Source organism: Hyperolius riggenbachi, chromosome 4 (assembly GCF_040937935.1).
Source record: "Hyperolius riggenbachi isolate aHypRig1 chromosome 4, aHypRig1.pri, whole genome shotgun sequence".
Lineage (NCBI taxonomy): Eukaryota > Metazoa > Chordata > Amphibia > Anura > Hyperoliidae > Hyperolius > Hyperolius riggenbachi.
Window position 1 is genome coordinate 130,038,122 of NC_090649.1, and position 12,273 is coordinate 130,050,394.

The following is a 12,273-nucleotide window of genomic DNA, read 5'->3' on the forward strand; positions in this document are numbered from 1 at the left end:
TTTGGTGGGGGACAAAAAAGAGTAGGTTTACTTTAACCTTCCTGGCGGTAAGCCCGAGCTGAGCTCAGGTTATGCCGCGCAGGAGGATTTCTCAGGCCCTGCTGGGCCGATTCGCATAATTTTTTTTTGCAACACGCAGCTAGCACTTTGCTAGCTGCGTGTGCATTCCGATCGCCGCCGATTAGCCGCCGATCGCCACGCCCCCCAGACCCCGTGTGCTGCCTGGCCAATCAGTGCCAGGCAGCGCTGAGGGGTGGATCGGGACTCCATTTGACGTCACAACGTCGATGACGTCATCCCGCTCTGTCGCCATGGCGACGGGGGAAGCCCTTCAAGAAATCCCGTTCTTTGAACGGGATTTCCTGATCAAAGATCGCCGGAGGCTCGCTACATGATTTAACAAAAAAAATGTTTTTAAAAAGCTACTGTGCTGCCCCCTGGCAGTTTCTAATAGACCGCCAGGAGGGTTAAAGTGCATCTGGGCAAACATCTCCTATTCTAAAAAGAATTGTATTTTGATTTAGTCCGGTTTTGAACTGTCCAGCTTTACCCAAATAAAGTGCCTTACATGTGTGTTCTATCCTTATTTCTTGCAGCTATATACCTGTGGCAGTAGATCATGGTGTTGGTTTACCTTGTCATGGTACATTCCTTCTGCATCAGGTAATCTGTGCATGCAAACTATGCATCTCAATCAGGTTCACTTTCTTTCTACTCCTTATGAATGAAATGTTGTGTTCTGCAGGGTATCCAAAGACGCATTTCAGTGACCCTTGTTCATGAAGCTGGAGCAGAGCTTAAGTGGCTGGAAGTGCGGGAATTGGTAGTAGGTGGGTATCTAATTGCTTGTATTAGGAGTAACCTAATGTGAAAAGGAAATATTACCTCAGTGTAAACATCTTGGCAATGCTGAACTCAGCACAGCATGTTGCGGTTAACAGCGTTACTGCTACATTTTGAAATCTGCTGCTTTCCTAAACTCTCAAAACCCTTACCTCTAACATACCCTGACAGCAGGGTTGTAACTAAAGGGGAGCCCCCCCCCCCCCCTACCAGCATTCACTCCCTCCAATAATCCATATCAGGTGTTTGTGTAGCTAATCATATTATTGGTGTAAAGATTATGATGGCCACACTTGTTTCATATAAAAGTATAGTTTCACAGCGCAGGTGTATTCTTCTGTATATGATGTTTCTCCACTCCACCACCTGTATGCACTCAAGGTGCAAACAAATGAACAGGGATGTTTTTAGTGGATAATATCAATTCCTTTATTTTCTGGATAAAAGCAGTACAGGGTATACAGGGTGGGCACTTACTTCAAGAGGGTCCTAATCCACTTAGGACCCTCTTCCGCTTCTAACGCTTCCCACTGTACGTGGTACTAGGACCTCACCAATCGACCCTGTCTCCGTGCTGCCCACTCTTGTCCCGACTAGTTTCGGAGTTCGCCGTCTTCAGGGGATAAAAAAGTTTTTTACCCTACCCCTAACTCTGATTACATTTTCATGCTATGATGAACACTAACCTTATCCCCGTGTTACTGTTATTTTCCCCCTATTCCCACAGCGCTAGACATATCTTTGCGTCTTCTGTAAAAGATTTTCCAACCAAAGTTCCTAACACTAACCTTGACCTTTTCTAATATTACCGCAACAGTAACCTATCTTCTAAACTATTATTAACCCTAAAACATCCAAATACACCTAAAGGGGAACATACAATTTTCTTCTTTTCTTAGATGTTTAAGATTTAATACATTTTCTTGACTGATTGTATTGCTTGAAAAATCTAACCAATTTCCCCAAAATATTAATTTTTTTTTCTAAAGACTGATCACAACTTTCCACTACAGCCAAGAGATCAAAAATTTCGGAAATTCGTTAGATTTAAAAAACAAAAAACAAACAAACAAAAAAAAGACATTTGATGTTACTATTCAATCAGTCTTTTTTTTTTTTTTTTTTTTTAATCGTAATGTGAACATTTTGGTTAAATTGTGTATGGCCAGCTTAATAACCACCTGTAACATTAACATGACCCTAAAACTGAGCTAAAACCTAACGCTGACCTCCTCTAACTTTATTAACCACTCATATTTTCAGTACTTACCTATTTGGATGGGGAGTCATGATATTACTTTAAATGTAGCTCAACAGTGGTAAAACTGCTAGCTTTAAAAAAAAAAGTATATTGTTAATTTGGGGAAGGGTTAGAAATGTTGTCAGGCCTTCATAACTTGTTCTGTCCTTGAAGAGAAGATTTTGCCACCTGTCATGGGTACAGGTGTCACCAAAACGAAGAAATGATGGAAAGTCAATCAATAAAGACACAGCAATGAAAATCCTTCTCTGCAGTTTTAGATCTCAGCAGAAACACACCTGGTAACATAAGTGATGAACATAAAATGTATTTTTTTCTTTTTAGGGAGGATCCGGAATACTCCAGAGGCTGATGAGTCTCTCATTGATCCCAACATTCTGTCCTTAAACATACTCTCAGCAGGTTATCGGCCACCAGAGGGCGGTGACAGGTGAGTGATGAAATGGACATTCTGAGATCTTCAAATTAGCATAAACGAGAAGAATGGGAAGTGTTAGCCAGAAAGATGTGTATAGTTAGAGAACTTAGAGAATGTGAATGAGAGGGAGATACCTGAGCATGAGCTTCCCCCTCACCCAGTCTCCCTTTGCTCCGCACATGTACCCCTGGCACAACACTGCAGGGCATCCACCCTTCCAGATCACTGTACTCTCTAATGACCTCCTCCATCCTAATGGTCTTTTCTTACCACCAGTGTCTTGGTCATTACAAGCATGACCCACAGCCCTCCCTCTGTCATACCAACTCCATCCCAAATATCTGTATTAACTATGTTCCCCCAAAAACCATCGGCTCTCCTTCATATTTCATTTTGTACTTTCCACCTTTCTCACTGGTAACTTCATGTATTTCCTTCTAACTTTTCAACGGTCCCCATATCTGCACCTCTGAACGTCACCTAAGCACTCACCATGCTACAACAAGGTCCATTTGTTCCCCTTGTGGATCAGACAAATGAGGCAGCATAGCTATACTTACTAAGACCTGTCCACTGGCTGAACTGAAGATCTCTGGATGAATGTTTTTGGGGACATTGAGGGCTGAGCTTTCCCGTTGCCTGATGCCGGTCACAACTAACGTCTCACTATTTGTGTTTCAGGCAGTTTCTTGATTCTGACACACCTAGGTATTTTATTTTTTTATCATTCCTCAAACCTGCTGTCCAGCTTACCCTCTCCTCCCTTATACTGTCCTCTTCTACCCTGGTCTCTCCTTCCCTCTGTATCACTCTTCATTGGCTATTTAATTTTTTTCCCTCTGTCCCGCAGTTACATTGTTACTGTCTTATGCAGTCTGCTCATCTCATCTTCCCTGCCCCAGGTGTTGTGTTCCCCACTTTACCAAACTGTCCCTTTACCCCCCTCCTAGTCTTGGGAAATGCTAATTTCATTCATGTAGGAGAATATTAATGACCGTCCCCTGGTAATGCATCAGGAAACAGGGATTGTTTATTTCGCCAAGCATGACTGGATCATGCCCGGAATTGGGTTTGGCACAGTACATATAGCTCATAAAGATATAGCTCACATCGATAGATAGTATAGAGCGGCAGGAGCAGCAGTTTACATTATACACAAAAGGAGCAGCAGTTTACATTATACATTACAATGCATGCAGATTAAAGAAGGAGGATCTTAACTTACAAGCAATAAGGGCTGGGTGTACTATTAGCAGAGATGGAGTAAGATGTAATGGGACCCTAGGCAAGGTAGTAGATTTGAATCCCCCTTGTGCACCTTTTGGTAAGCTGAAGTTAAGAGAGATGGCAGGTGAGCCCCTTGACACCCACTAAGCCCCAAGCACCTGCCTAGGTTTCTTGGTAAATGATCCTGCTCTGACTATTAATCAAGCAAGTCACAAGCTTACAGTTGCCAGGCGGAATCTATTACTCCATATTCATGCTCCATTATCTGCTGCGGCCTGTTCTTTCCTCCAACCCCCTCCCCTACCTCCCCAGTGCAGAGTTTGCACTCTGCATTCAGAAAGGGAGGGGAGCTATAAAAGGGACCTGCATATGTTACAATGGTTGCACATCTTGCATGTGTCACATGCAGTACAGAGTCATGTGTAATTACAGTACATGTAATACAGGGTACATGTACTGGCATTTGTTTGTTGCTGTCAATTCTTTATTAACAGATGGCAAGTGTTTATAAGAAGGGCAGGTGTAGCATCTGTTAAGGGGTGTTATTTAAAATGGACCTAAAAGTGATATTTACTAAACTACGTTAACCAGAATAAAGTGCGTGAGTCTTACTGCAGGGTGATTTAAAAGGAGTCTGAGCTGTAATTTAAATAAAAAAAAACAGATACCCACCTAATTAGAGGGAAGTCTATGGGTCCTATAGAGCCTTCCCGTTCCTCCTGCGGTCCTCACGTTCCAGCGCTGGATCCTCCGTTAGCAGTCTCCGAAGATTGCCGAAGCCTCCCGCAGCAGCAGAAGTGAGCAGTCCCATCTGTCGGGATCCAGCGCTGGAATGCACGGACTGTAGGAGGAACGTGAAGGCTCTAAAGGACCCAGAGCCTTCCCTCTCCTTAAAGGACAACTATCAAAGTATTCAATTATTTGAGCACCCCTTAAATGAATCACCTAGCAATTTTAATAAGGGAGACTAATGGTAAAAATCAATTTTTTTTATATATTTTGTTTTCAATGTACTTGTAAGATGGCATCCCATGAACATACTAATGGCCCCGGACTGTGGAATAGTCCATCTCCACAGGTGACAGGCATGGGTTGAAATACCATATTTGTAGCCTACTTACCACACACCGCGTTTGCCTGACAGCCACAGCAGGAACTAGTATACAATACCCTGGAGGGAAGGTCGCTGTCTCCTTCATGTACACGTTAGGAATGCCAGTGTCTCTTGTTCCTGTAACCGCTATTTGCCAGTCAGAAGAGGAGTGAAAGTGCAAGTGTCTTGCTGCATGTACTATAACAGTGTCTCATTTCACATCCATGCTTATTTCCTGTCTGCAGAGAGCGACTTTCCCTCCCGGGTATTGTATACTATTCTTTGTTTTAGTTACACTTCAGACTCACTTTAAGTTGCATGTAATGTATTGCAATGTAATGCGTTACACTCTTTTCATCGGCCAGTAAGGTATTACTCACATAATTCTGCTTGTCGCAGTTTAGTAAATCTACCCCACTTCCACAGTAATACAGTAATGAGCCTGACAAGTTTGAGAAATTGGTGCTATTGTCCGGGCCCTAACCCCTTGTTCTTTAATGCCACTGTTGCGGAAGTGCCTGTCCAGCACCACAGATCTGTCTCCTGTCGTTTTCTCTTCTTCACTGACACTGACCGCACTTGGCAAGCCTTTATTCCATACAATTGATCCCCCACCCTCTCGGTGGTGCAGAAGGTGCGTCAAAAGTTGCAAAGCAGTCTGGCACTTTGTGTAGTACTCAGGCATGATGTGTTTGAATATGTAATCATGCATGTGCACAAGCAGCACACAGGAGGACATGGAATGGAGGGGAGCCGTAAAGGGGCCTCCTCACAAGAGAAGTGGGGGTGGAGATTTGGGCACAGTGAAGATATTTAGCTTCCACCCCACAGTCACGTCACTTTCTGGGGAGATTGGGTTGGGTTAGTTGGAGCTCCTTTAAAGAGTCAGGTCTTCTGTGCCTGCTGGTTTGTTTTAAAAGGTGAATGCCATTACGCACACAATATCGATATTTGATGCAGCTGTTCCGGAGTAATTACCATTGGAAAAGTGAGTCACATGTCTGCAAAGTATAGAGTTGCCATCAGATTTGAAGATTCTCCCTCCAGTATGTAATTAGCATATGAATTCAGAATGGCTTACGGTCAGCTAGGTCATAGGATTCAAAAACACTGCAAAAATTGTTTATGTGAAGTAACTCCACCTAAGTCGGCTGAGGTTGTTGATAACAACTGCCTCAGCCGATTATCAGGCATGTGTACAGTAGCCCCTGACAGCCTGCCTGCAAGCGATCCACCGGGAGGATAAACTTGGCCGAGCAACTACATTGTGCACGCTGCTCCCCTGCCCACTGTGTGACATCATGCACGTGTCGCTCCGTCTGCCCTCCAGTCCCCTGCATAGCAACAGAACCAGTTTCTACAATTAAATTTGCATCTGTACAGCCATGCCAACAACAGGCTACATTAGTCACAGGTGTATACGCACCTTAAGCTCCCTGGCGCTCAATTTCCCCAGGATTTCTGTGCAAAAAATGATCTAATTAATTTTCATAACCTTTTTTTTTCTGTAACTTGCCAAAATGTGTCAAGCAAGGGTCTAGTATATAGTGCAGGAGAGTCGTGACGTGTATGCATGTCAATACTGTTCACAGCATGTTTTGTATTGACGTGTATAACCGTCAATACCGCCAGGGAGGTTTAATCAGTAGTAAATAGTCTTCTAGGACATAATTGTTAGTAAAACCGTTTGAATTGTCCATCAGAGCTCTACATTAGTTTTAGTTAAAGTGGACCCAAATTAAAAATACAAGATTTCAGAAATAAAATCTATGTTCTAAATTATAATAATAAATAGCCGCCTTTTTTCAGCTGCATGATGCCAAATATAAAATATTTTACATTTATTGGAGAAACCCCTCCCTTCCTTTCATATTGCCGGGATAGAATCCGGCAAACTGGTGGAGTAGGTGGTGTCTGGCAAAGGAGGAATTGCTAATGGCTGCCACCTGTATAACCCTAGTTATGAAAAGAGAAGAGTGAAAAGTATGCACTGAAATGCTCATAGGCTTGAAGGAGTGTTTATTTATCTTTGTATGTGTCAGAGTGGTGCAACTAAATATTTTGAATTAAAAAACTGTTTGGTTTGGGTCCGCTTTAACAAAATAAACAGTTGGCCAACAGATTGGATTGTATCTATAGCCAACATGTAATTATCTGCTTTATTTCTGGAGGACAAGTGGACAAGGCTAACTATGGCCAGCTTTCCATTCCCCTTTAGTACATCTGGCTACTGTTGTGCAATTACTGACTGGCAGGGGTGCTGCTATCCTTTTTTTTTTTTAGCCTCAAGCAGCACATCATTTGTGCACCGACCCACCCCCCTCCCCCTTTCCCAGGTGAATCCCCTTCTCCCATAGTAATCGGTAGGCTTCCATTATACATAGGCAGCCGAAGGTGCAGCCCCCCTCCTCTAGAGTTTAGGTAGCCATCCTCAGTATAGATAGTCTAGGTGTCTCTTCAGTATAGGTATCCAAGGTGTCCTAGCAGTATAGGTAGCTGCCCCTAGTATAGATAATCAATGTCTCCCCCAGTATAGGTAGCCACGTCCGGTATAGATAGCCAAGGTCTATCCCCAGTATAGGAAGCCACTTCCAGTATAGATAGCCAAGGTCTATCCCCAGTGTAGGAAGCCACTTCCAGTATAGATAGCCAAGGTCTCCCCTCAGTATAGGAAGCCACTTCCAGTATAGATAGCCAAGGTCTATCCCCAGTATAGGAAGCGACCTCCAGTATAGATAGCCAAGGTCTATCCCCAGTATAGGAAGCGACCTCCAGTATAGATAGCTAAGGTCTATCCCTAGTATAGGAAGCCACCTCCAGTATAGATAGCCAAGGTCTATCCCCAGTATAGGAAGCCACTTCCAGTATAGATAGCCAAGGTCTATCCCCAGTATAGGTAGCCACTGACAGACCTGCAGATCAGTGAAGACATAAAGAGAGTAGAACAGTAACTGTGCAGCACACTTCAAATGCAGGAAGTGAGCAATGACGTCATTTCTGCATCTGAAGTGTACTCCGTGGTCACTGCACTGCTCTCCCCGCTGTTCAAATTGCCGCTGATCTGAGGTCTGTGTGTGAGTGATGGGGAATCAGTGGTGGCCATACACAGGGCAGCCTTGGCAGCATGGGAGGCTCCTGCAGTGGGTGAGGCCCCAAGAGGCCGCTTGGTTCATCTGGGCCAAGCAGCGGCCCTGTTGATTGGCAGTGATGACGCTTACTTCACCCAACAATCTCATTGGTTTACTGATGTATGGGAACATATACACCACATTATACATGCCTTCAGCCTAGTTCTATAGAAATACTGTAATCGGTGCTGCCAGCTGCAGCTATAAAGTGTTTCTGTACTTTAATGAATTTTCAGGCGGTCATTCCCTGAATAATGTGTCAAACCACTTCTCAACTATGTTTATTGTTCTCTAGAGAAACTAGCTGCCTGTAAAGTCATGAGTATTTGATGAAGGTCTTATTTGTTTGAACAAAGACTGTAAATTAAAGGAACACTATGATGAAAACTGTAACAGTTAAAGTACATAGGAGAACATACATAATTGATGTAAATTTGTCCAAAAGTAAAATGCATTTTCAATGAATATTTCCCTATATAGCTGTCAGTAGGGCTTATGCGCTGGCGGCTCTGAACCGCTTAGTGACAGATTTTGGACTAGTCCATCTTGTCCTGGGGGAGGTTCAAGATATCATTTATTTTTATTTTTTTTACTGCACTTATTTCTATTTCAAAAATTGTATTTGGTTCTAACTGCAAAATACAAACAACATTTTGCAGATATGCCCATATGCAACTCACTGTTTCTCCTGAGTTTTCTCCTTGGTGATATTTTTACACCTTGGCCAATATGCAATTCATTTTTTCACCCAAGTTATCTCCTAGGAGATAATTTTCATCTTATCTTTTAACAAAATTGTCCGAATTTTACAATTGAAAAAGTACCAAAAAGTTGGTGAAAAAGTACTATCAAATTTATTTTGAGTGTTTCTTGCTTGCTGGTAACTTAAAAGGCTTTTATGACAAGGGCCCATATTCAATTCACTTTTTCTCCTGAGTTATCTCCTACGAGATCATTTTTCATCTTCTATTTAGAATAAATTTTCAGCGCTTTGCAATGGAAAAAGTTCCAAAATGTAGGTGAAAAAATCCTATCAAAATTATTTGGTGTATTTTTTTGCTTGCTGGTGGTGTAAAATTAATTTTATTGACAAGTATGAAAATAACACCTTGGAGAAAACTCAAGAGAAAAAGTGAATTGCATATTGGCCTTGTCATAAAATACTTTTAAAACGACCTGCAAGCAAGAAAATAGTCAAAATAATTTTGGTAGTACTTTTTCAGCAAAGTTTGTGTACGTTTTCAATTGTAAAATGCTTAAAAGCTCTTGAAAAAAATATATAAACTATCTCCTAGGAGATAACTCAGGAGAAACAATTAATTGCACATTGGCCATTGTCTGCGTATTCTATAGATGAGGTCTACAATCTAGATTGTTTTAATAAAACAAAGTTACGCCCTCCAATTTAAGTGTACAGTTATTTGGCAGAAATATTTAGGCCAATATAAAGCAACGGTATGGCTCCATAGAATTAATTAGGATCAATGGTTTCAGTCTAGCAATGAAGGCAAGGTCAAATAGTGGCCGAGGGAAACTAGAGTGAGCAGCAAAGGTAAAGAAAGAAAACTAAAGAAAAAGAAGAAAGGTAAGAAATTATGTCAAGATCCCCAGGTGTGCAGCCTCTGCCCCTCCAGCCTCCTCTGCAAGGCTTTATACAAAGATGCTGGCTGGCCTGCCTACTTGTATATGCAGTATTACAATAATACATAATGTATGTGTCATCTACATAGGAAAAACATAATTTAAAGTGCATTTTACTCTGGGACAAAATTCATTTGTACATATATACTTTACATTTTACAGTTTTCCCCACAATGATCATTCAATGCATTGCATGGTAATAGCATATAAATGATAAAACCTAGTTCTGCTCTGATGAGATGATGAAGTCTTAGGATAGCGGTGTCTTAGATTCTTCTTCCTCCATGCATGACATTACATGACCACTTCCTGTATCTGAACTCGCTGCCCCACATTGACTTGTATTGGCCCTTAACACTCTCACTCTATATTTGGGGCTCCCACCTTCAGCAGCTTCTCCAGGCGGGGCACCAGGTACTCACTTCTGATATTCTGCCCTTCCTGTCTTTGTGTTGTCTCTGCCCTTGTTGCTTACATTCTTCTTCATGTTTCCTTTCCCCATAATGCTTTTGTTCACTGAGTAGATATTTTCTAGCCTAGAAACAGCCGTGTCCATGGATGATGTCTTTAGTTTGTTGTCTTTTTCACTCTTGGTTGTGACAGCACTGTGCTCCTTGGCCAGCAGATCGTGGCACTTCCACCACAAAATAATGTTTCTTCTCCTTGCTTAGGACTGGACATGTAGAATTTCTCCATAACCCCATATTTCTGATGTCTGTCTCACATAGTGCCATAATAAATCATTTTCAGATTTCCTTCTCCTGTTGTCTTTTTCTTACCACCATCTTCTGTGTTCCTGTCATCAATCATCAGCTTCTCCATTACCTCTGTCAGCTTCCAGTCCTAAATACTCATCATCATCTTGCCTTCCTGGCTCTTTTCTCCTGAGCTTCTCTGCTCTTCTCATTTCTCTCTTTCCTGCCTCCTTTTTTGTAGTTGAAATAGTTGTTGTCTGATATTCTGAGATGTTGTACAGTTGTATGTTACACAAGTTTCCAGCAGCACTCTGTAGTGGCTAATATGGGCAGATGAAAATAGAGCCATCACCCATAATTACTGGTCAGATACAAATTCTTATTTCTAATCTGTTGTAGAAAAACTATTCAGGAGTCTAAAGGATTTATAAACAAGTGGCGATGTGATTGCAGTTCGCCACTTCTTAGATCACCTACAGATTGCACCTTTAATATCATTAATTAATTACAGTGGCAGTCAGGGCTTTGATTTCCTAATGTAATAACCCTAAAATGGCAATCCATAAATAGAAAGTGGCAAACGAGAAAACATTGACTTTAATGTCAGCCAAGGATTGACACTTTTTTAAGTGGCCATTAACAGCAAAAGTGGTGACTGGGTATTTGCAGAAAAAACGTTTTCTTCACTCTGCCCAACTGATGCAAATAGCATTCTGTGCCGTCCTGATTTTTCCAGAAGAGCGGATGTGTGTAACGATCGGTGGGCACAGAGAGTATCCGATTACCGGTGATCTGCAGTATCACCGGAAATACAGATATATACCAGATTATAAGTGATCTGCAGTCTCACCGATAATCCGATATACAGACTAACCTCTGTTCACCTGAGTAGAGTGTAGTGTTTGGTGTAACAGTAACACTTTGAGGACTAGGCCTCAGTGCAGCAAGGAGTACTGCACCGATTCCTTCCGCAGACCTGAGCTCTCCAAGATGGGAGGAGTCAGACTGACAGTAGGAAGGATGTCTAGAAGTGACCCTCAGGAGGAAGGGTCGCTAACAGAGCGAGGAACCGCCTCTAACGGTGAGGTCGGTTCTCGAGGTCGGACAAGCCAGGTCGTATACACACAGACAGATAAAGTACAAGATCAGGAGACAAAGGCAGAGTCTAGGTACAGGCAGGGTTCGGCAACGGGGTATCAGATATATCGAGGTACAGAATCAGGAGGCTGAGGCGGAGTCTAGAAACGAGCCGGAGATCGGCAACAGAGTATCAGAATTATCGAGGTACAAGATCAGAGTTCAGAAGGGTAGTCAAGGCAGGCAAAAGTCATAACAGATAATCACAATCAAACTAGTACTTTAGCTATCAACAGAATCTAGCTAAGTGTAGGATTACAGCTCCAGCTGGTCCCGGCACACTTGCGGATCTGACTACGGATCTGGGTGCTCCCACATATGTGATCGCACGCCAGACAAAGAGCAAGTGAACAACCAGCAGTATATATACTCTAGGACCTTTCCAGGACCTCCCTAATTGCTGGTCCAATGAGAGCAGTGGAAATTGTCAGCTGACCCAGGTGGTCAGCTGACTCCCTTCTAACTGTTATTTAAACTCTGCCTCTGTGCTCGCGCGCGTGTAAGTCTGAATCTTGGTGGACTATCAGTCCCAGCCACACCAGCACTGTCATGCAGTGTATCTATCCGCCTCTGATGCGGATTCCGCCGTTACCAATGCGGATTCCGCCGTTACCAATGCGGATTCCGCCACACTGCCTATGCGGCATGCAGCGTTTTTTCCACGTTGTGACGCCATGCTGGACGCGGAAACAGCCGCCTCACCTTGAGAGACGGCGGCCTTTCCGCGTTTCCTTACAATGTGTTTCCCATATAACCTATGGTTGAAAGACACCTGTCCCAGGTCCCAACCGGACCATAACAGACCATTGGAGCGGACACTACATGGTCCA

The 12,273-nt window shown here is 42.8% G+C and overlaps 1 protein-coding gene across 14 annotated transcripts in view; it reads left to right on the forward strand.

Annotated features, from left to right (window-relative positions):
* Positions 1-12,273, forward strand: part of KIF1A (kinesin family member 1A) — a 246,538-nt gene that overhangs the window by 183,284 nt on the left and 50,981 nt on the right. For 5 of the 14 annotated variants that reach the window (XM_068280653.1, XM_068280658.1, XM_068280657.1 and 2 more), the window contains 5 exons: positions 597-663; positions 746-830; positions 2,429-2,534; positions 3,204-3,230; positions 10,002-10,025. In XM_068280653.1, coding sequence (XP_068136754.1) covers positions 597-663; positions 746-830; positions 2,429-2,534; positions 3,204-3,230; positions 10,002-10,025 — 309 coding nt within the window. The remainder of the gene's footprint in view (positions 1-596; positions 664-745; positions 831-2,428; positions 2,535-3,203; positions 3,231-10,001; positions 10,026-12,273) is intronic. The other 9 variants (XM_068280654.1, XM_068280666.1, XM_068280664.1 and 6 more) reach the window with 3 other exon arrangements.